At 39.2% G+C, this 20,181-nt stretch overlaps 1 protein-coding gene across 5 annotated transcripts in view; it reads right to left on the bottom strand.

The window, feature by feature from the left end:
• stk32c (serine/threonine kinase 32C) overlaps positions 1–19,827 on the bottom strand; it is a 339,732-nt gene extending 319,905 nt beyond the window's left edge. For 4 of the 5 annotated variants that reach the window (XM_043712561.2, XM_043712560.2, XM_043712562.2 and 1 more), the window contains exon 1: positions 19,230–19,827. In XM_043712561.2, the coding sequence (XP_043568496.2) occupies positions 19,230–19,281 (52 nt within the window). In that variant the 5' untranslated portion in view covers positions 19,282–19,827. The remainder of the gene's footprint in view (positions 1–19,229) is intronic. The other variant, XM_087999200.1, reaches the window with a different exon arrangement.
• Positions 19,828–20,181: the final 354 nt, after the last annotated feature.

Here is a 20,181-nt window from a genome sequence, read left to right on the forward strand (position 1 = left end):
CCAAGACATACAAGGCTGTGGGCCAAGTGCTGGAAAATGGATTAGAATATTCAGGTGGCTATCTTCAATCAGCGCAGACTCAATGTGCCAAGGGCCTTTTTCTGTACTGTAAAACTCTATGACTCTATGATATAAAAAGCAGGCTGAGCAAACCAGGTACACTAAAGGCTATGGGCCCTGACAACGTACCATCTGTCATGCTGAAGACTTGTGCTCCAGAACTAGTTACACCTCAAGCCAAGCTGTTTCTCTAGAGCTACGATACTGGCATCCACTTAACAATGTGGAAAAATACTCAAGTTGGCCCTGTTCACAATCTGGCCAATTGCTAACACGTTGACCTACTGTCAATCAGCAGCAAAGTGATAGAAGGTATTGCTGATAGCATTGTTAAATGACACTTAAAAATAAATAATCTGCTCACTGGTGCAATTTGTGTTCTGCCAAGACCACTCGGCTCCTGTCTTCATTGCTGTCTTGATCAGAATGTGGATAACAGAGCCAAATTCCAGAGATGAAGTAAGAGTGACTACCCTTGATATAAAAGGACATGCAGACTGTGGCATCATCCCCAGTAAATTGGAATCAGGTGGGAAAACCCCACTAGTTAACACAATATCTAACACAAAGGAAGCTATTTGCAGTCATTGGAGGCCAATCAGCCTCAGAACAACACATAGGAGTTCCTCAGGGTAGATATTTTCCATATCAACCTGTTCAAAGATGTCAATTCTGAAGCAGGTTGGACTTGAACCTGAGGGTCCTAGCACAGAGTAGAAAGGCTACCACTGCACCACAACAGCCCCTTTAGTTCCTCAGGGTCGTGTTTTGGGTCCAACCATCTTCAGTTACTTCATCAATCTCTTCAACATGCGATCACAAGTGGAGATGTTTGCCAATAATTGCACAATGCTCCATTTCATTTGTGACCTCTCAGATAATGAAGCTGCCTCTGCAGGTACACAGCAAGACTAGGACAATATTCAGATTTGGACAAATAAGTGACAAGAAACATTCCTGCTATGCAAGTGCTAAGCAATGACCATCTCCAACAAGAGAGAATTTAATGATCTCCTTTTGACACTCGATGGCATTCCCATCATTGAACACCTATAATCAACAACATTAGGAGTTACCACTGATCAGAGATTTAACTGGGCCAGCCACTTAGATGATGTAGCTACAAAAGCATGTCAGAGCCTGGGCAGAAGAATACATCACAACCTTAAGCATGCATACTTTGAGCAGAGCACCCACCACAAGGAAAAGGCACTACCATTCACCATATCTATATCCCTCGTGATTTTAAAATGTTTCTATTTATCTCAGGTTGCGCTGGCATGATTTGTCGCAATGTGGACGTGATGCAATTTGCAGCTGACTGAGAAAAGATAACAAAAGAAAATACTAATTATAACAAACCTGACCATAAACAGAATAAACACTAACTTCATCACTGACCCATATTGAAGACTGGTGAAGCTTAGTCTCTATTTGAACCTTATGTGGGAAGCTGGAAAAATGCCTGGTTTGAAGCAAGTGGGAGAATCTACTACATTGGGCCTGTCTTATTGCAAAGTAAAGTAATAAATAGAATTAGCTGATTACTTACAAATTGTCCAAAGTTAAATAACTTTAAACCTGTTATTGCCCTTTGAGAGAATTTTTGTGTGTAGAAGTAAACCTAAATGCATAATATGTAATTACAAACCACAACAAGTTTTGTGTATCCTGTTTAAGTCTCTTATATACAATAAAGTTTGTTTTGTTTGACAAGAAGTGGGAAACTTGGCATAGTTCTATTTATTAAAATGAGGTATTGGAATTCTTTTTCAAAGTTAACAATTTGAGTTTGGATTGTAACACAATTTTCCCAACTGTAGCTCTGCCACCAATTTCAGGTTAGAGGGTAGCGGAGGGAACATCCAGCTAAAGTTTGAATCAGATATGGAAACACAGAGAGGTTGATCAGTGTAAGATCTCAACATAGAAGAGAGAGACAAAACTTTTTTGTGTTAAATGCTAGAAGTTTTAAATTTCATTCAGTGCACCTCCAACCTCCATTTCACCTTTGCCCTGATTTATCTGCCGTATCCATTCATTCCCTCATATGCTCAAAGATTCACATTTCCTAACGGCACTGATCATCAAGATATATTGAGCTACTCAGACAAGTTCTGCAGAATGAGAATTTACAAACTACCTTATATTAGTCTTGCACTCTGGCTGCTGAGTAAGCAGGTTATACGTTCAAATATCATTACAATAGTGTCTGCATGCAAAATTACTTCATTGGATTTAAAGCACTGTGGATAATCCCAGGACATCAAAGATTAACTTTACCTTATATTTATACTGAGTTATACTGAAAGATTAGCAAGCGCAACAGACTGTGCTCAGCTGGATATTTCAATGGAAACGTGACTCTGGTTGGGATATTTTCAAAATGGCAGCCTTCTCTGGCTGGTGGCTGTAAGTCTCACATAAAATTCAGACTTTCAATCTCACATGCATGAGAAATAGGGCAAGTTTTAACTCTGGTGCGTCTTTCATGTTTAAGTTAAGGGTATATCGATAGGGCAAAATAAAGAATTCTTCACTGCATCTAGCCTGTGTCATATCTTGCCAGAAGTGTTTCAAATTTACAATTAATCCCAGTGCTGGTATAAGTCATGATAAAATTGCATTCTTTATCATTGGCCCAGATCTTCTGACCTCTGAATGGTTTGCCACAGGATATAAAACCCAAGATGTGCATCAGTTCCCTGTGAAAGCCCCAACATGCTGATCCCAGTGGAACTGACTGGGAAATTTGAACTTCTGAAAGGCAAATCCCCCGACTCCCCAGAGTCCTCTGCAAAATAGGCAGTGTATTGGACCGTGAAGAGTAGCACAGGGCCTTGTTCAGATGGGCCAATGGGACAAGGAGTGGCAGATGGAGTTTAGTTTAGACAAATTTAAGGTGTTGTATTTTGGTCAGGCAAACCAGGGCGGGACTTGTACACTTAATGATAGGGCTCTGGGGAGTGTTGTCGAGCACAGATCTAAGGGTGCAGGTGCATAGGTCCTTGAAAGTAGAATTGCAGTGAGACAAGGTGGTGAAGGAGGTGTTGACATGCTTGCCTTCATTGGTCAGAGCACTGTGTATAGGAGTTGGAATGTAATGTTGCGGCTGTACAGGACATTGGTGACGGCACTTTTGGAATAGTGCGTACATTTCCAATTGCCTTTCGATAGGAAGGATGTTATTAACTTGAGAGGATGCCTAAAAGATTACAAAGATGTTGCCGGGTCAGGAGGGTTTGAGCCTCAGGAAGACGCTGAATAGGTTGGGGCTATGTTTCCTGGAGCCTCGGAGGTTAAGGGGTGATCTTCGAGAAGTTTATAAAATCATGAGGGACATGAATCGGGGATATGGTCAAGGTCATTTTTCCCAGAGTAGGGGAGTCCAAATCTAGACGGCAAAAGTTTAAGTTAAGAGGAGAAAGATTTAAAAGGGACCTGAGGGGCAACTTTTTCATGCAGAGATAGCACATGTATGAAACAAGCTGCCAGAGGTGGAGGCTGGTACAATTACAACTTTAAAAGTAATCTGGATGGGTATATGAATAGAAAGGGTTTGGAGGGATCTGGGAAAAATGCTGGCAATTGGGACTAGGTGAGATTGGGATGTCTGATCGGTATGGATGAGTTGAACTGAAGCATCAGTTTCCACGTTGTATATCTCAATGGCTTCATGACAGCTGTGCAGTACTTATCTGCGTAGTTACCCAAAAAATGGAAACAGAATAAACCAGGTATAATTCTTGGTAATATCAAAAATGACTCCTCAATCATTCATACAGATGCCATCAAAAAATCCTCTTACCCGCCCAACTTACCCACAATTCAGCCGTCTAAGCTCCCTGAACCCCCCCAAACTATCTTTTCTGACCATGCTAAGATCCAACCATCCTGCAATCCAATCTGACTAGCCTTGATCTAACTAACCTTCCCAGCCCATGCCACCTCAGCCACCGAGCCAGTTAAACTTACCACACAGCAGTTAATGCAGTAAAAAGGGGATGTGGATTGTCTTGTCTTCTCTTTATTGCAACCTGATGGTCCCCTCCCCAAGGGACTCTGCACTCTGCATTTCTAGAGAAACCAGGTTCAGAAAACCTGTCAAGAGATGCAGAGTGGTGTCTAAGGAAGGAAGTTAAAGTGGAGCAGCAGTCCAATGATAATGATTCCAGTCCTCACATGGCACAATCCAATATACGTCAAATTCAGTTTAAACAATAGGTGTATTGAATGCAATAAGAGGAAATAAATAAATAAATGGCATCCTATTACACTTTCAAGTTATAAATGTAAATATTGTCATATTTAATTATCTTTACTAAAGGGGTTAATAATCAGGGAACATAATCTAAGATATGAGGTAGAAGACCTAAAGGAGAGTTATGGAGAACTTTTGCAGTCAGGAATCTGGTGAGAATCTGGGGCTCACTGCCTGAAAGGCAGAGTTAGAAACTCTTTTAACATATAAGCAGTGTTTAGATGTTTACTTGCATTGCCATAGTCTCCAGGGCAATGGACCAAAGCTGGAAAATGGGACTGTGTTGTCAGATGTTTGTTGTGTATGGACAGGATGGACAGAATGAGCGCCTTCTGTATTGTAAATGTCTATGAGTTTATGAAAGTGTTAAGCAGTGAAAATGGTTTAACTGCTCTCTAAGCACAAAATGTTTGCAGTATCATTTAATATTTTTATTTAAGAGACTCAGCAAGGGATCAGAGTGCATCAAAATTTGTGAAGCATATAATACAGTGCACAAATCTAGTTGAAGGTTTTTGAAGCAGTCACGTACATACTGGATGTTCATTTATAGACTTCCATAAACATTTATTTGGGTTCCATATATAGACCATGAGAGAAAATAAAAGCATATGAAATTAGACGTAATCTTGGAATGGATGATAATTAGTTCTAGATCAGTGCTCAACAAGGGGGATAAATGGAATTTATTATGTTGATCATGATATAATAAATGATGTTCTTCAGGAAACAGCACAGGGGCCTCTATATCTTAATTAGACATATCAACAACTTAGATGGAGGAATAAACAGTCGTTTAAACAAGTCTGCAGATGATGCAGTCAATGAGGAGACATAATAGATTATGTTTATGGGAAGAGGAAGCTTTAAAGGACATAGACAGGTTGAGTGAGTTGAACACAATGTGACAGATGAGGTAACTCTGGGAAGCGTGAGACATTCATTTCGGATACATGGTAGAAGAATCAATAGACCTTCTTAATGGTGGAATGACTAGGCGCTGTGGAGGAGCATTGGGAATTGGTTATGAACTCATAACTAGTAATAAAAACATTAATACAATTTTGACTTTTATCTCAAAGGAGCGTAAATTTAAAAAAAGCAAGTTATGCTTCAGTTGTGTCGAGTTTGGTCAGACTCTATCTCACATATGAAGTTCAGTTTTAGCTACCACGGGAAGAATACAGCAGCTTTGCAGGAGCAGCACAAATTTACAAGTGACACAGGAGTGAAAACAATTAAATTATGGGGAGATGTTACATAATCATGGCATTAGTCTCTTCAGTTTAGACAGTTATAAGGTTGTTTTAATTGATATGTAAGAAAATTATGCAGGGAATAGACACTGAGGGTCAGAGTGTTAACAGTCAGATCATTTCTGGGTCCAAGCTCCATGCAATATAAGTGCCAGTGAGGTAATGCGATTTTTAAAAAATGAAGTTGCTAATTAATTCAGGGGAGAGTTCAGCACCCAACTAACTAGCAAGAGGAGCAGCTTGAGGGTGGTTACCCCATAAAAAAGTGTGATTTTAGGAAGAAAACAACAGCCATTACTGGGCTTTCTGGTAACTGATAGAATGCAGCAGGCAGGAGAGCTGAGGGATAGCAGTCTCACAATTCACCAAACTGTTCCAAACACACACTCAGGTACTTAACCCACTCTGCTTAAGCAGTGGTAATTTTGTGCCATTGCATGGACAGTTCAATTTGACTCTTTTATAGATATACATGAGCTTTGATGAATAGCCACCATACATAATGGCACAAAAACAGAAATTGCAGGAGAGTCTCAGCAGGTCTGGCATTGAACATCACCGCTCTATAGAAAGGTCACTGAACCCAAAACATTAACTCTGCTTTCTCTCCACGGATGCTGCCAGACCTGCTGAGATTCTCCTGCAATTTCTGTTTTTGTTTCTGATTTCTTGTATCCACAGTTTTTTAGATTTTTTAAACAATGGCTCCCTTACAGTTATACAATAAACTGCCCTGACTGTTCACTCAATCCCGTTATTAGCATTGAAAATTCAATTCTGTGCCTCTTTAATCTGTCCTGGAGGAACAAAAAGACTGATGTACCATCTGAATGTAGAAATTTATAACGCATGCCCATACCTGACCTTGTCTGCACTGGCAATTGAAAGTCTGGCTCAGAGAATCCATTTCCTCTGAAGGAGGATTTGTGAAGAAGGAAGCATAGACTTAAACTGGACCTCAGCCATTTTGGTGTGAAATCAAGAAAATACTTTCACAGATAGGGTAGTGAAAAATTGGAATTCTCCAACTTCTTAATGGTTGTGAATGTTGAATTTCAATTGGAATTTCAGGACTGTAGTTGACAGAATTTAGGTGTGTAAGGTTTCCAAGGGATACAGTCAAAAAATTGGTTAACTCATTTGAGATTCAATTCAGGCAACAGAATTACATAGCATAATAAGTTGAACACCTGCGTATGTTATACGTTCCTGAAATAAATTTAATTCTGCCCTTGTAGATCAAAAAGCAGACATATGTGGGTTTATGCTCAGTTTCCAGAAATGCATATGATCTGATCCCAAAACAAGAAAGGTATAAGCATACACTCAATGTAAAGGTCTTCATTGTTAAAACTTCCAAACTTAAAAATAAATAAATGATATTTTACGTGGATCTAATTTATGATTTGAGAAAAGCATTATTTTCTTTTTGCGCAATGCCTCCTTGAAGCCAAAACTAAAACTGTGGATAACTTTGAAAGGAAGTAATTGGTTTCTTGGTTCATCATTAGGTTTCGAGAAATGCTATGTAACCTGAGATTGTTTTGGGGATAAAAGTTGAAGCAAAAAGTGAATAGAAAGTAAATTGCAGTGTGTTGGGTTCTAACCTGTTTTCCAACAATAAAATGTTCAGCAACTACCCACAGGTTCTCAGTAAGTACTGAAATTTTAAGTACAAGCAAACTTATTCTTCAAATAAATGGCAAATTAGTTATCAACTAAGCTATAATGCAAATTGAACAATATCCCCTTTAATTGCAAACACATATTCATGCACAGACAGAACATCTCTCACATAAACACACACTGCAATTATGAGTGCAAATGTTAGGGAAAACACAATGGATCAAGATATCAATCGTAAAGGATACAATCAGGTCTTTTTTTCTCTCACAGTCCCTTCAGTTTCTTATCAATAAGTTCACATTGCTGTTGGTGCAGAATGGTGGGAAATCTTCAAACCCAGATTTAAGATTCTGCTGAGGCAATGTTAGAAATCCTGATATTTTGAAACTTTATCAAGTTTTTCCAAACTACTTCACTGAAAGACATGAGTGCTCCTTTTGTTCCAAATTTTCACTCTTACCAACTGAGATTGACAGTGCTGAATTTCACAAAGTTCTTCAGCAATTGCCCACAGGTTCTAGGTGAAAGTGAGGACTGCAGATGCTGGAGATCAGAGTCAAGATTAGAGTGGTGCTGGAAAAGCACAGCAGGTCAGGCAGCATCTGAGGAGCAGGAAAATCGATGTTTTGGGCAGGAGCCCTTCATCAGGAATCTGATTCTAGGTAAGTACTGAAAAACACCCATTGCCCCAGTCCAGACCCTGTTGCTAGATGAGTGTAGATCTATGAGTGGTCTTGAGGTCTTTTTGTTCAACAAGTAAAGCAATAAAACTTCACCCTTACTTCTCTCTAACTTTGCTGGACACTTTTTTTCTAATTTGTTTTATTGTAAATAGCAAGTGGACAATATTATTCTTTATACTATAGCAAACATGCATCCCAGTTCCAAGCAATTACATGGCAAATCATTTGCAAACCCAGCAAAGTCGAAATATCCATCTCCCAGTGATCACAATCCATAAATATATGTTTCTATGTTTCTATACCTGCCCAAATATGCTTCCATCCTAGGCAGATGAAAATCATTTTCAAAATGTGGTTCATTACCATGTAACATGACACACATGCAATAAAACATTAAAAGTTACATTCTTTAATCCTCATTCACTCTTTACACAAGGTTTATACAATTTCTTACCACTTCTTATCTTCAAACAATATCAGCATCACCCATAATAATTTGTCAGAAATTACTTTATCTTTTCCAGTGAAATGAACAATTTTTATATTATAAAGTTAAATTATGCTATGTTGTCTTTGCAGTTATTACAATATATTAATACATCAAAGTAAATCACACAACTAGTTACAAAATACACAACTTGGATTTATAAGTGTTTAACATTTGGCAGTAGAATTTTTCAATATAAATATTACGACTTGACATTGCAACAATCCATTTTGATTTACCAAAAGCTGACAACACTTTATACCTATTGATATCCACAGTACTGTACTTGTAAGTGCACCTTCAATAAATTAATCAAAGTAAGGAATGAAGCACTGCCATCCTATCAACAAAGTCTTACAATGAATTAGATATGAATCTATTTTTGTTACTGTCTTTCTTTTAATGTGATTCATGCAGCATTTAATTGACTTGGTTTAAGTTATAATGAAAGGCTGGACAGGCTAGGACTCATTTTTACTGGAGTGAAGGAAATTGAGAGGTAACGTAATATAGGTTTATAAAATAATGAGGGGTTAAAGGTAGATGTATTTTCCCTCGGATAGGGCTTTTCAAGAATGGGGCATATTTATAAGGTGAGAGGAGAGAGACTTTAAAAAAAGACACAAAGGGTAAATGTTTTCAAAGAGGGTGGTTCATGTGTGTGAAATGAACTTCCGGGGGAAGTGATGGATGAGTGCACAGTTACAACATTTAAAAGACACTTAAATATGTACATGAATGGGAAAGGTTTGGAGGGATATAGGCCAGGTGCATGCAGGTGGGATTAGTTTAGTTGGGATTATGTTTGTTTGCATGCTGTATGACTCCATGGCAATGAATCTATGACATATCAGATTTAGGAAGAAACAGTATGGGTGAACTCCAACTGCTTTGGCTAGGTTCAATCAAGTTATTTTCTGACGAACTGAATCGCTATCCTCACTTCAACTTGTATATCTGGGCTTATAGGATAAGCGTGTTATTTCTGCTGATTCCCCAAATCTATATCATGTTTGACAAAGTTTGACAAATCCCAAAGTAGTTCTACAGATTTCTTTGAATTTCATAAGCAATCATAGTAGACCTTTCTATTGTCCTCCTCAAAATGTGAAATATGATGTCTAAATGTTCCACTATTTCAGCACTGGCAAACCCGATCGTGGGAGTTCAATCTCCTCTGACCTCACTCTTACTGTCTCTGTCATTCCTGACAATTCTCACCATCTGACATACTTGCTCCTTTTTATCTTCTTCTCAAAATTGGCATTGTTTTAACATATTTATGTGTTTTAACCAATTCTTTTTCCTGCGATCTGGAGTATTTATCAAATAATTTACATTAATTGTCCTCTTAAATTACCTTGTAAGAATGTTTGAACTTTGTTTTTTGAAATTTGTCCTGTAAAGGTAAAATATACTTGCACTTTATCCCCTGTTTGAAAATCATTTGCTTTCAGCATGTGTGAATGCCCAATCCTTGCCTGTGAAGATTTCAATGTCCCTGCGTTGTATTGCATGCTTCTGTGAGTCTTTCTTGTAACATGGACACATCGTCTAACATTGAGGATTGATGTTTTGGTCTTAAAAATGTTTCCATGACCAATTTTAATGTACCTCTTATCTCATGGCCAAAGATTGATTCAAATAGACTAAACCTATTTTGGGGAATCATTTTTGCATTTTATTTGGGGAATCTCTGGTAAAAAATAAGAGGAAATCCAAACCATTATTGCATCTTGAGAATGTTCACAACAACATGCTTAAGAATCTTTTGGCATCCCTCTAAGGTTCCATGTGTTGTGGACCTCAATTACTTTATCCCAAATTGCTTATTATGTCTTGAGAAATTCAAGACAATGTTGAAACCTTGGTCTGTCTGTATTTTGACTGGTAACTCATTACAAGTAAAAAAATTGAGTTACTTGAGTTTTCACATTACTGCTTCATCAGTAATTGTCCTAAGGAAAATAAAATTCTAAAAATCAACTTGTCGCATTCATAATTGTACGGATATAGTGGTATTCCATTTTGATTTTCACCAATGGTCATAAACAGTCTATGAACACTACTGAATCAAGCATAGAATGCTGAAAAAACTCAGCAAATTTGTGGAGTGCGAAACAGAGGTAACTTTGAGTCCAGTACGACCCTTTTTCAGAATTGTTCTGAAGAAAAGTAATACCAGATTCAAAACGTGAGCTCTCGCTCTCTAATACCAGACCTGCTGAGTCTGTCTACATTTTTGTGTTTGTTTCAAAGTTCCAGCATCCACAGTATTGTGCTTTTATCACACTGCTGAATAAGTTTTCAAAAACTGATAAGGGTACTAATGGTGCCAGTTTGATCTTATGTTGAGGTTTTCCCACATGATACATACAGTATATTTTAGAGAAGTGCACTACACCCCTATGAAGATCTAGCCATTATTAATGCCTGCTTATCAATGCTTGAGTTTTGTATATTCCCATGGCTTGCCATTGGAATTTCATATGCTACCCATAATATCTTTTTACGATATCTGGGCGGCACCACAATGTGATGAACAGTTGTTCATTTTTCATCTGCACATCTGTGTGGATATCTTCTCTTCATCACCAGAATTCCCATTATAACATAACAATCTAGAACAACTTCAGCTTCCACTACAGCTTCAGTGATCACTGATTGTACTGACTTGCTTAAGCATAGATCTTCTTGTTGTGTTTCAACTCAAGAAGACTTACTCAACACTTCTTTTGAATTTCCTTATTTTTGAAAAAATGGCTCAACTCCTCTAACATCTGCTTGTGGTATCACTTTGAACTCTGGTGATGGACTTTGCTTAGCCGTTGCCCTAGCCACTATGTATTATGGAAAAACATATGGGACTTGTTCTTGTCACTATTTTGTCTTTTTGAATTCACTCAGACTGTCTGTGTTTACGCAGAAGCTTTGTTCCAGCTTATTTATTCGCAGGAGTAAGTTAAACCTCTCTACAAGTAAAGTCTGAACAATTCCAATTGTGACTGTTCCAGACATTAAGTCACATTCTTATTGCACTTTATGCAAAGTAACTGGTATACTTTCTCCACTTACTTTATTTATTAAAACTTTGGCTTGCAATGGAGTCTCTGGGGGACATTTGTCTTTCTCCAGCAAAAAAGTTTGCATAGTTCCTGTGTAACTTAATACAGTTGTGTGCTTAATCACAGTATTTAATGAAAAGGAGGTGACATTTCCTTTTGATGGAAATTCTTTATATTCTCATGTACCTTATCCACCTTTTCTACACTCACCGCAATATTTATGAACGGTCTCCTAATTGTGTCTTTAAAGCCACAATTTGCTCAGTGGTATTTTCTTTCTGAGCTCCTCTTCCGGATTCATCATTACAACTCCAGTAAGCCCCATGAGCTCCCCATACAACTTCCAGCAATCTGAATAAAGGTGTCTCACTTTGTTACAATGGAAACACTTTGGCACTCAATTCTTACTTGAGAGAGAATACCTAGGGCATTTCCAGTTGTCCATTTTTAAAATTCTAGTTATTTTCCTTACCTTTGGTCTCCCACTTTCTCGGATTCATATTGAAGACAGGAAAAATGCTTAATTTATTGGATCAGTTCAAAATCATCAGCCATCTCTGCTGCCCCTCTAGCTGGTGCAACCTTCCGGGTTCTAATTACTAGAGATGTTCATATTTTAGTTTTTCACATTTTTGAATTCTTCGAGAGAATAACTTTTCAGAGTTTCACACATACATATATATATATTCCCAATGATGTCCAAAATTACGCTTCTTCACTTTTTCAAATTCAGTCTAGCTCTGGCCAGGCTGTTTCCTTATGTTTTGAAAAGATTGTCCATATGCTTCAGAAACTAACTGATGACACCCAGAATAGTCTTTTTACTGCCCCAGAATCCATCAAAAACTCTTCTGACAATGATGCATATATCTCACGGGCTCCACTCGCCAACCTGCTCTGTACCAACACTGGCCAGCTTTTCTTTGGCTACTTCATTTGAACAAAAGAAGGATTTCTCAAATGTCATTAGGGCCTGTACAAGTTCAAACATTTCCTTACTGGGCCTCAGGTTACAGCTAGACTATTCCTCATTAGGACTTCCTCTGGACTGACGTCATTTAATTAAAAATTCCAATGTTTTCAGCTAAAATTCTTTGTTTTTAATCTCCCTCATTAGCCTTTTCTCACTCCTTGACCTCTAAATTCAGGCTTTTAGGTGTTTTCGCTATTTTCTTTTTCCTCTTTCTGAAGTTCAAGTTTAAACTGTTAACTCCTAATTTGCTTTCCATCCTTTCAATTCAAACTCCATTTCCGATTCTTTGCAATTCAAATTCTAACTGCTTCATTTCTTTTTAATGTTCAAACTGCTTTAACCAGAACAGAATCATTACTAACTCTGGTAACTCATTACATGGAATACCTGGTGTCTCTTATATTTCCATGAATCCCAAATGATGTGCGAGCATGCTAATTATACTTCCTTCGTAGTTTTTGCAGGAAATTCCACCTTTAACTCCTTTGCCAAAGATTAACTTCAGCTAAAATCTGTAAACCACTCAGGGATGCCGAATTTATTTTTAGATGGCTTTAGCTGTGTTTTTATATCGTGAGAACCCAGGTAACTGTTCTTTGTCCCTTTGCCATGATGCCGTTATTCCGCATATTGTGTTACATTGTCTACATTCAATACCCATACCAAGTCCTTCAAGCATTCGCTACAGCTCTCTTGGGAAGAACATTGGAAATCAAGGCCCACCACTCCATGAGGTATTTATCGTTTTGCACTTTATCAGTATGAAGCATGTGTGGCGACTTCAGATGGAACACTGCTGCTGAAGAATCTAACTCAGAGACTGAAACGATTCAGTGTGAAGTGAGAAATCCGACATTACCCAGGCTGAGTTGGAAAGACTGTGAGATTGCACACAGTGCCACATTTCTGCAGGAAGTAACACAAGCACTTGAAAATATAGGACTATAAAACATAGGAGCAGAAATAGCTTTGACAGCCCACTGAGTCTACTCTGCCATTCAATGAGATAATTTTGAAGACTTGATAGTCCTCAACTCCATTTTTCTACCTTTGCACCATAACCCTCGATTCCTTTATTGATTAAAAGTCTATCTCTGCCTTAAATAAAAACTTAACGATGAAGCCTAAATAGCCATTTGCAGTAGAGAACTCCACAGATTAACAACCCTTAGAGAGGAAATACTTCTTCACATCTTTCTTAAATGGGTGACCCCTTACACTGAGAATATGCTCTCCTGTCCCAATTCTTTCCCACAAGGAGAAACAACCTCTCTGTATCTTTTCTTTCAAGCCATCTAAGAGTCTTATACCTTTCAATACGGGTTCCTCTCATTTTTCTAAACAAGTATCACCCAACCCATTTAAGGAAAGTTAGCATTTCATTGGAGGCAGTTCAGATTAGGATGATCACCAGTGCAAGGATTGTCTTACAAGCAAAGGCTAAACAGGTTAGAACTCTACTTACTGGAGTTTAGAAGAATGAGAGGTGATCTGATTGAAATACAGAAATTTCTTCTCTTAAGGTTGAGAGTCTTTGGAACTCCTTGCCATAGAGAGCTGTGGGGGAAAGTTCCTTGTGTGTATTTAGGGCTAAGATAAATAGATTTTTGACCAATAGGGGAATAAAGGGCAACAGGGATAATGCAGAAAAGTGGACAAAAGGGATGTCATCAAGGAGCCAGATGGCCTAGTCTGTTGCTATTTCTTCTGTCCTCTGGTCTTATTAACTGACGTAACCTCTCCTTCTCAGACAATGCCTCCAATCCCAGAATAAACTTTGTGAATCTTCTCTGAATTGCTCCAGTGCCGGGCTGTCTTTCTTAGGTAGTGGGACCACAACTATTCAAAGTATAACAGTTATGGTTTAACAGTTGTGACATTCTACTGTTTTAGCAAGATTTCCCTGTTTTTACATTCCATTCCTTTTGAAATAAAGGTCAACAGTCCAGTTGCCTTCCCTGGTTACCACTAAACTTGGATGCAACCTTCTGATTCTTGCATAAGAACTCCCAAGTGACTTTTTGCAGTGGCTCCCCATAAAAATATTATTCAGCTCTTCCATTCTTCTTGCCAAAATGCATATATTCACATTTTCCCACATTATATTCCATCCATCAAGCTTCTGCCCACTAACCTATCCTGTCTATGTACCTCTCTAGACTCTACGTCATCTTCACTACTTGCCTTCCCATTTATTTTTGTGTCATCCAGAAACTTACAACAAATCCAAAAACACCAGGGATCATCCTCATGAACTTTTTCTGAACCTCCTCCAATGTAGTGTCACCTTTCCTTGAGTAGGTTTTCTGATACTTGTTGGTGCGCTTTCTGGTACTAGACTGCCCCACAACGGGTAACAGTCTCCCAGAATTCATATTGTCAAGCCCCTTAAGAAGCCTATATGTTCAATCAGTTCACCTTAATTCTTCAACTTCAATGAGTAGAGTCCCAACCTGTTTAGCCTTTGCTCATAAGACAATCCCTCTACCCCGGGGATCATCCTAGCAAAGCATCTCTGAAGTACTTCCAATGCAAAGATATCTTTCCTTAAATAAGCGTACCAAAACTGCTCACAGTGCTCCTGATAAAGTCTCACCAGCACTTTGTACAGTTTCAGTAAGACATCATTACTTTGATACTCCTTGAAATAAGGGCCAATATTCCATTAGCCTTCCTAATTACCTGCTACATCTGTGTGTCAGCTTTCTGTGTTTTGTGCATAACAAGCCCAAGTACCTTTATTTTGCAGCTTTCTACAGTTTTTCTCCATTTACATATTATTTTGTTGTTTTGTTCTCCCTTCCAAAATGAACAACTGTAACTTAACCAGTTAGTATCTCTCCGTAAATAGTTTGTATCCATCTCGCACCTGTCTTATCACCAAGTTTGAGTCGTGTGCAAATTTAGCTGGAGTATATACATTTCCTTCCTCCAAGTGATTAACATATTTTGTAAACAGATGCAGTCCCAGCATTAATCCCTGTGGAACTCCACTGATTCTGGTTCACCAATCTGAAAAAGAACCCTTTATCCCCACTCACTGTTTCCAGGCCATTAGCCAATTCTCTACCCATGCCAATATGCTACCTCCAACACTGAGTTCTTATGACTTAATCTTTCGTGAGGTACCTTGTCAAATGCCTTCTGGAAGTTAAAATATAATATATCAACTGGTTTCTGGCTATCCCACTCTGATTGATAACTTCCTCAAAAAACTCAAATTAGTCAGACACAATTTCCCTTTCATTAAACCATGCTGACTTGCCTGATTAAATTTTGATTTTCCAAATGTTTTGCTATTACTTCCTTAGTAATTGATTCCAATACTTATCAACATTATACGTTAGGCTAATCAACCTGTACTTAATTGCTTTTTGCCTTCCTCTCTTTTTGAGAAATGTTGTCACATTAATAGTTTTTCAATCTGCAGGTAATTCTCCAGAATTCAAGGATTTTTGGAAAATTACTACCAATGCATTCCTATCTCTGTAGGATCCTAGGATGCAAGCCATCAGGGCCAAGGAACTTATCTCCTTTATACCCATTGGTTTGCCTAATTCTACTTCTCTTGTGATGATGATGGTACTCAATTCCTCCCCGGTACTCTTTAGCATCAATGGAATTTTAACAATTCCCTGCTTCCCCCTTATTATTTCTGCAGTCTCATTCTCGAAAGTGCTATGTTAAATTCGGCCTCTCTCCACCTTTTTCTATAGTTAAACGAGCACTTACTATCTATTTACATACTACTTGCTAATTTGACCTTCTTGTTTATTTTCACCTTTTACTATTTCCTAATTCATCTTTAGTTGGCTTTCAAAACCTTCCAGACTCTCTGCAAAGCTTTTTTTTGTTGTATTAAGTGCTTAAAGTGAAATCTTTCCATTTTAAATGTCCTTCATCTTTTAATTAGTGTTTGATCAATATTGTGACCATTAAAATTTGTGACAGTGAGACATAAATGTTTGTCCAGTAGTTTTCTTTCCATCAGCACGTGGGGATTTCTTTTATTTAAAGGTTACTGGTCCCTACAGGGATTGAAATTACTGGTTTTGCTAATTTTGCATTGTTCCCCAAATGGATAATTCACATCTCCACAAGGTGCTACTGGCTCTAGGTGACTGCTTTTTAAATGATTATTTTGTTAGCCATTTTCAATCTTGTAAAAAACATAATTGTGGACCATTCTTTCAATAAAGCAAACTTCCCTTAAAATGCAAAAACCCAACCCAATCATTGATAAGCAACTTATACTGTTAGTACTGATTATGTTAGTCACATTTGCAGAGTTTTAGCTGATCTCAAGTTTACAGAGGGCAGGATAAGGGACACTGATCGGGGTGCCTAGTGACATCTAAAGATAATAAAGGCTATTAAAGTTTTCATCAGCAAAGCAACTAAGGCAGGGACAGCATTGAAGGATGTTACAAAGGTGGAATAGAAAGCCTTAGCATGGGCATTGATGTATGTTCATGAATTCAGTTTGGGATCAAATATGATATTAAGTTTTTGAAGAGTCTGGTTCAGCTGCAGACAGTCACCAAGAGGAGGAATAGAATTAGTAGCTAGGAAAGGGATTATCACTCATCGTTACAATAGTAAAGAAATGCTGCACTGTTGGAGATTAGATTCTCTACAGTATGGAAACAGGCCCTTTGGCCCAACAAGTCCACACCGCCCCTCCGAAGAGATACCCACCCAGACCCATTCCCCTACCCTATATTTACCCCTGACTAACGCACCTAACACTGTGGGGAATTTAGCATGGCCAATGCACCTGACCTGCACATCTTTGTATTGTGGGAGGAAACCGGAGCACCCGGAGCACCCAGAGGAAATCCACACAGACACAGGGAGAATGTGCAAACTCCAGACAGACAGGTGAAAATTGAACCCAGGTGCCTGGTGCTGTGAGGTAGCAATGCTAACCACTGAGCCACCGTGCCACCCCTAAATGTCTTTTTTTAGATGAGATCAGTTTTACGGATGTGAAGGCATCACAGAGGGTACAGAAAAGATTAATGAGATTGATTTAATGCATGAGGGACTTAGATAGAGACAGAACAGAAGATGAGGGGGGTTTATAGAGATGTTTTGAACAGGTTGGTGACTGTTGCCATTGACAGAAGGTGTGAGAACAAGAGGCCATGTATTTAAGGTGATTGACAAAAGAAGCAATGGCAACATGAGGTTTTTTTTAATGCAGATAGTGGTATTGCAACATACTGCCAAGAGTATGGTAGAGGCAGATTCAAGCTTGGCTTTTGAGAGAGCATTATACAATCATCTGAACAGAACAGAATTGCAAGACAATGGAGAAAAAAAGTGTGAGGGATTAGGTCGAGCTGAATTGTTCTTGCTGAGAGATGGTACAGACAGAAAGGACCAAATAGCCTCCTTCTGTGCTATAACCATGCTATGACTTTTAGGGAGAATATGGGAATTCATCCCATGTTCTGTCCAATATTTGTTCCTCTATCAGCTTCTCTCACTGCTGTGAACAGAGTTGCTGCATGCAGTCCCATATGGCTATGTGGCTGGATGATAAAGGAAGCCCCTCCAGGACTCAGATAGGACAAGAGGGAATAGTTTTCTTATGACACTGTAATATAGGATATTATTTGTGATTTTGATAAAAGCCACTTTGGAACTGATTGGAAGGATTCAGACATGGACTTCTGAAAAAAAAATCCACACGATTTTCGGAGGCAGTAGGTTCAAGGATTTAAAAAGGAAAGATGACAAGATAGGTTTCAAGGATACGCATCAGTTACTTTTCTTCCAGATAGAAGTGATGGCAGATTTGTAGGAAAGTGAGATTACTTGAGGAAATTGACAATATAGTGCAACTTTTACGACCACAAAGCAAAGATATGTCTTCAGAAAATAGCGATAAACCACACAGTGTGATTACGTTGGAATCCAGCTTTATCGCTGTTACCCAGTCGAACGTTTTATCAGGCAAACTTTAATGAGTTCTGACGAGGCATTTGTCTCTAGTGCACGTGCAAGTCACCTTTCCAGAAAATGTTACTGCTTCACAAACATTGTTTTCAAACATGTCTCAGGCGCTATGCTGAAACATGTTGAAAGTTCATTATTTTTTCATAGACGAAAGCCAAGCAGGGATTAAAAAGTTTTTAGTCTCTCTAAAATGCATACATCGTGAAATTACACATTGCAATGATAGTATTGTGGTTTTTTTTTCCTTCGCTAACAGCTTTGTGTGCAGATTAGCATCCACTACATCAAGAAGGATCTGGCATAAAATATGCTGCAACATTAAAGAAGCACCCATTATGGTATTATCCATATTACTGACAAATCCAATTAGGCATCAATGTAATCATGTCGTTCAGAGCGCAGTAAGTGTGCTTAAGGTAATACAGGATCAGAGCTCCGGATCTGTATCTGGTTCAAAATTGAATAACATATATAAGAGAGAGAGAGAGATTGAACCCGTGACTAATGTATTTCTTGTGATGCTGTATTTGGATTCTTCTTGGGGTTTCAGTGATGAATACGCAAAATTTGACACAACATTGTCCGTGACAGTTCATTTGTTGTTTCCATTTATTCTGTTTGTTGTTCTAAATAAGTGGAAATTGAACTGACCACTGAGAAGCGAAAAAAAACTTTCTAAATAGATATGAAAAACCTCCCCTTAATCATGAGCACCACCACCACCCCCCCATAAAAAGTTATTTACATTGGTTTTATTGCATTGACTAGAATCAGCTCATTACAGGTAGACATAAATGGAGATTAACCTGCCCCCGGTACGACAGAAAAAAAAGCAGAAACGGTTCGGTGCTTACCGCCCTCCTTCTCATCAAAAACCGGCCGCTTTGAAGAACTGTTCGCTCCCATCCTCTCTCACCTCTGAGACCTTTAAGGAGGCGAGCCGCTGGCATTCCTTAGTTGGTTCGACACGAGGAGGGCTGTGGACGCGAGCATCTCCCTGCTGTCACTTCAATCTCACGGCCATAACGTGCGGCTTCCCAGTCTGCAGCCTGTGTAAAGGTTGAGGAGTCTCTGAAAGGTGTTGGGAAGGGGGTTGGTGTTGGGAGAGGTGGTGGTGGCGGGAGGGGGGGGGGGGGGGGGTGGTCGCTGAGTGGAACACTACTAGCTGGAGAACAGGGCACACGGATGGTGGCTTTCGAAGCAGCCCGCTAGCTTATTCCCACACCACCGGCACTGGTACATCGCGGGCAAACGAGGAGTTCAGCTGCTGTTTGTGTTTCCACCTCATCCACACTCCCACCACCCACTCCCCCCCAAACAAAAGTCCTCTCCTTCCTGACAATATCAAGCTGGGAAATGGCTCAATTTCGTTTTTCTTTCAAATTACGGCGAAGATCCAAGAGCGAAAGACAATGGCAGGGGGCTGCTGTGATTGCCTTGCTCCTCACACACACACACACACACTGCCAGCCTACTCTCACCCGGCTTACCCCATTGTACCAGCTTACAAAGTGCGACGTGATGGGAATCCACTAGATCCCGCCCCTCCGCCGCCACCATTGGCTACCCTGCCGGCCACTCTGGGGATCCCTTAGCTCCATTGGCCGCCGATCCAGTCAATCATTGAAACTGACCACCGCTGTCACGGCTTGCAAGGGAAAGCGGGAGGAAGCAATCGAGTATTTTGTTTTTGCACAAGCGAACTCAATTGGAGGGATGTGTGATTATCCCATTTACATCGTGGAGACGACTGGGACTTTTATTTATCCAGCAGCGTTGCATTTATAGAGAGGCGGGGGGAACAAT

Source organism: Chiloscyllium plagiosum, unplaced genomic scaffold (genome assembly GCF_037043375.1).
Source record: "Chiloscyllium plagiosum isolate Xiang-an unplaced genomic scaffold, Cpla_swu_hap1 HiC_scaffold_22, whole genome shotgun sequence".
In the NCBI taxonomy this organism is placed as follows: Eukaryota; Metazoa; Chordata; class Chondrichthyes; order Orectolobiformes; family Hemiscylliidae; genus Chiloscyllium; species Chiloscyllium plagiosum.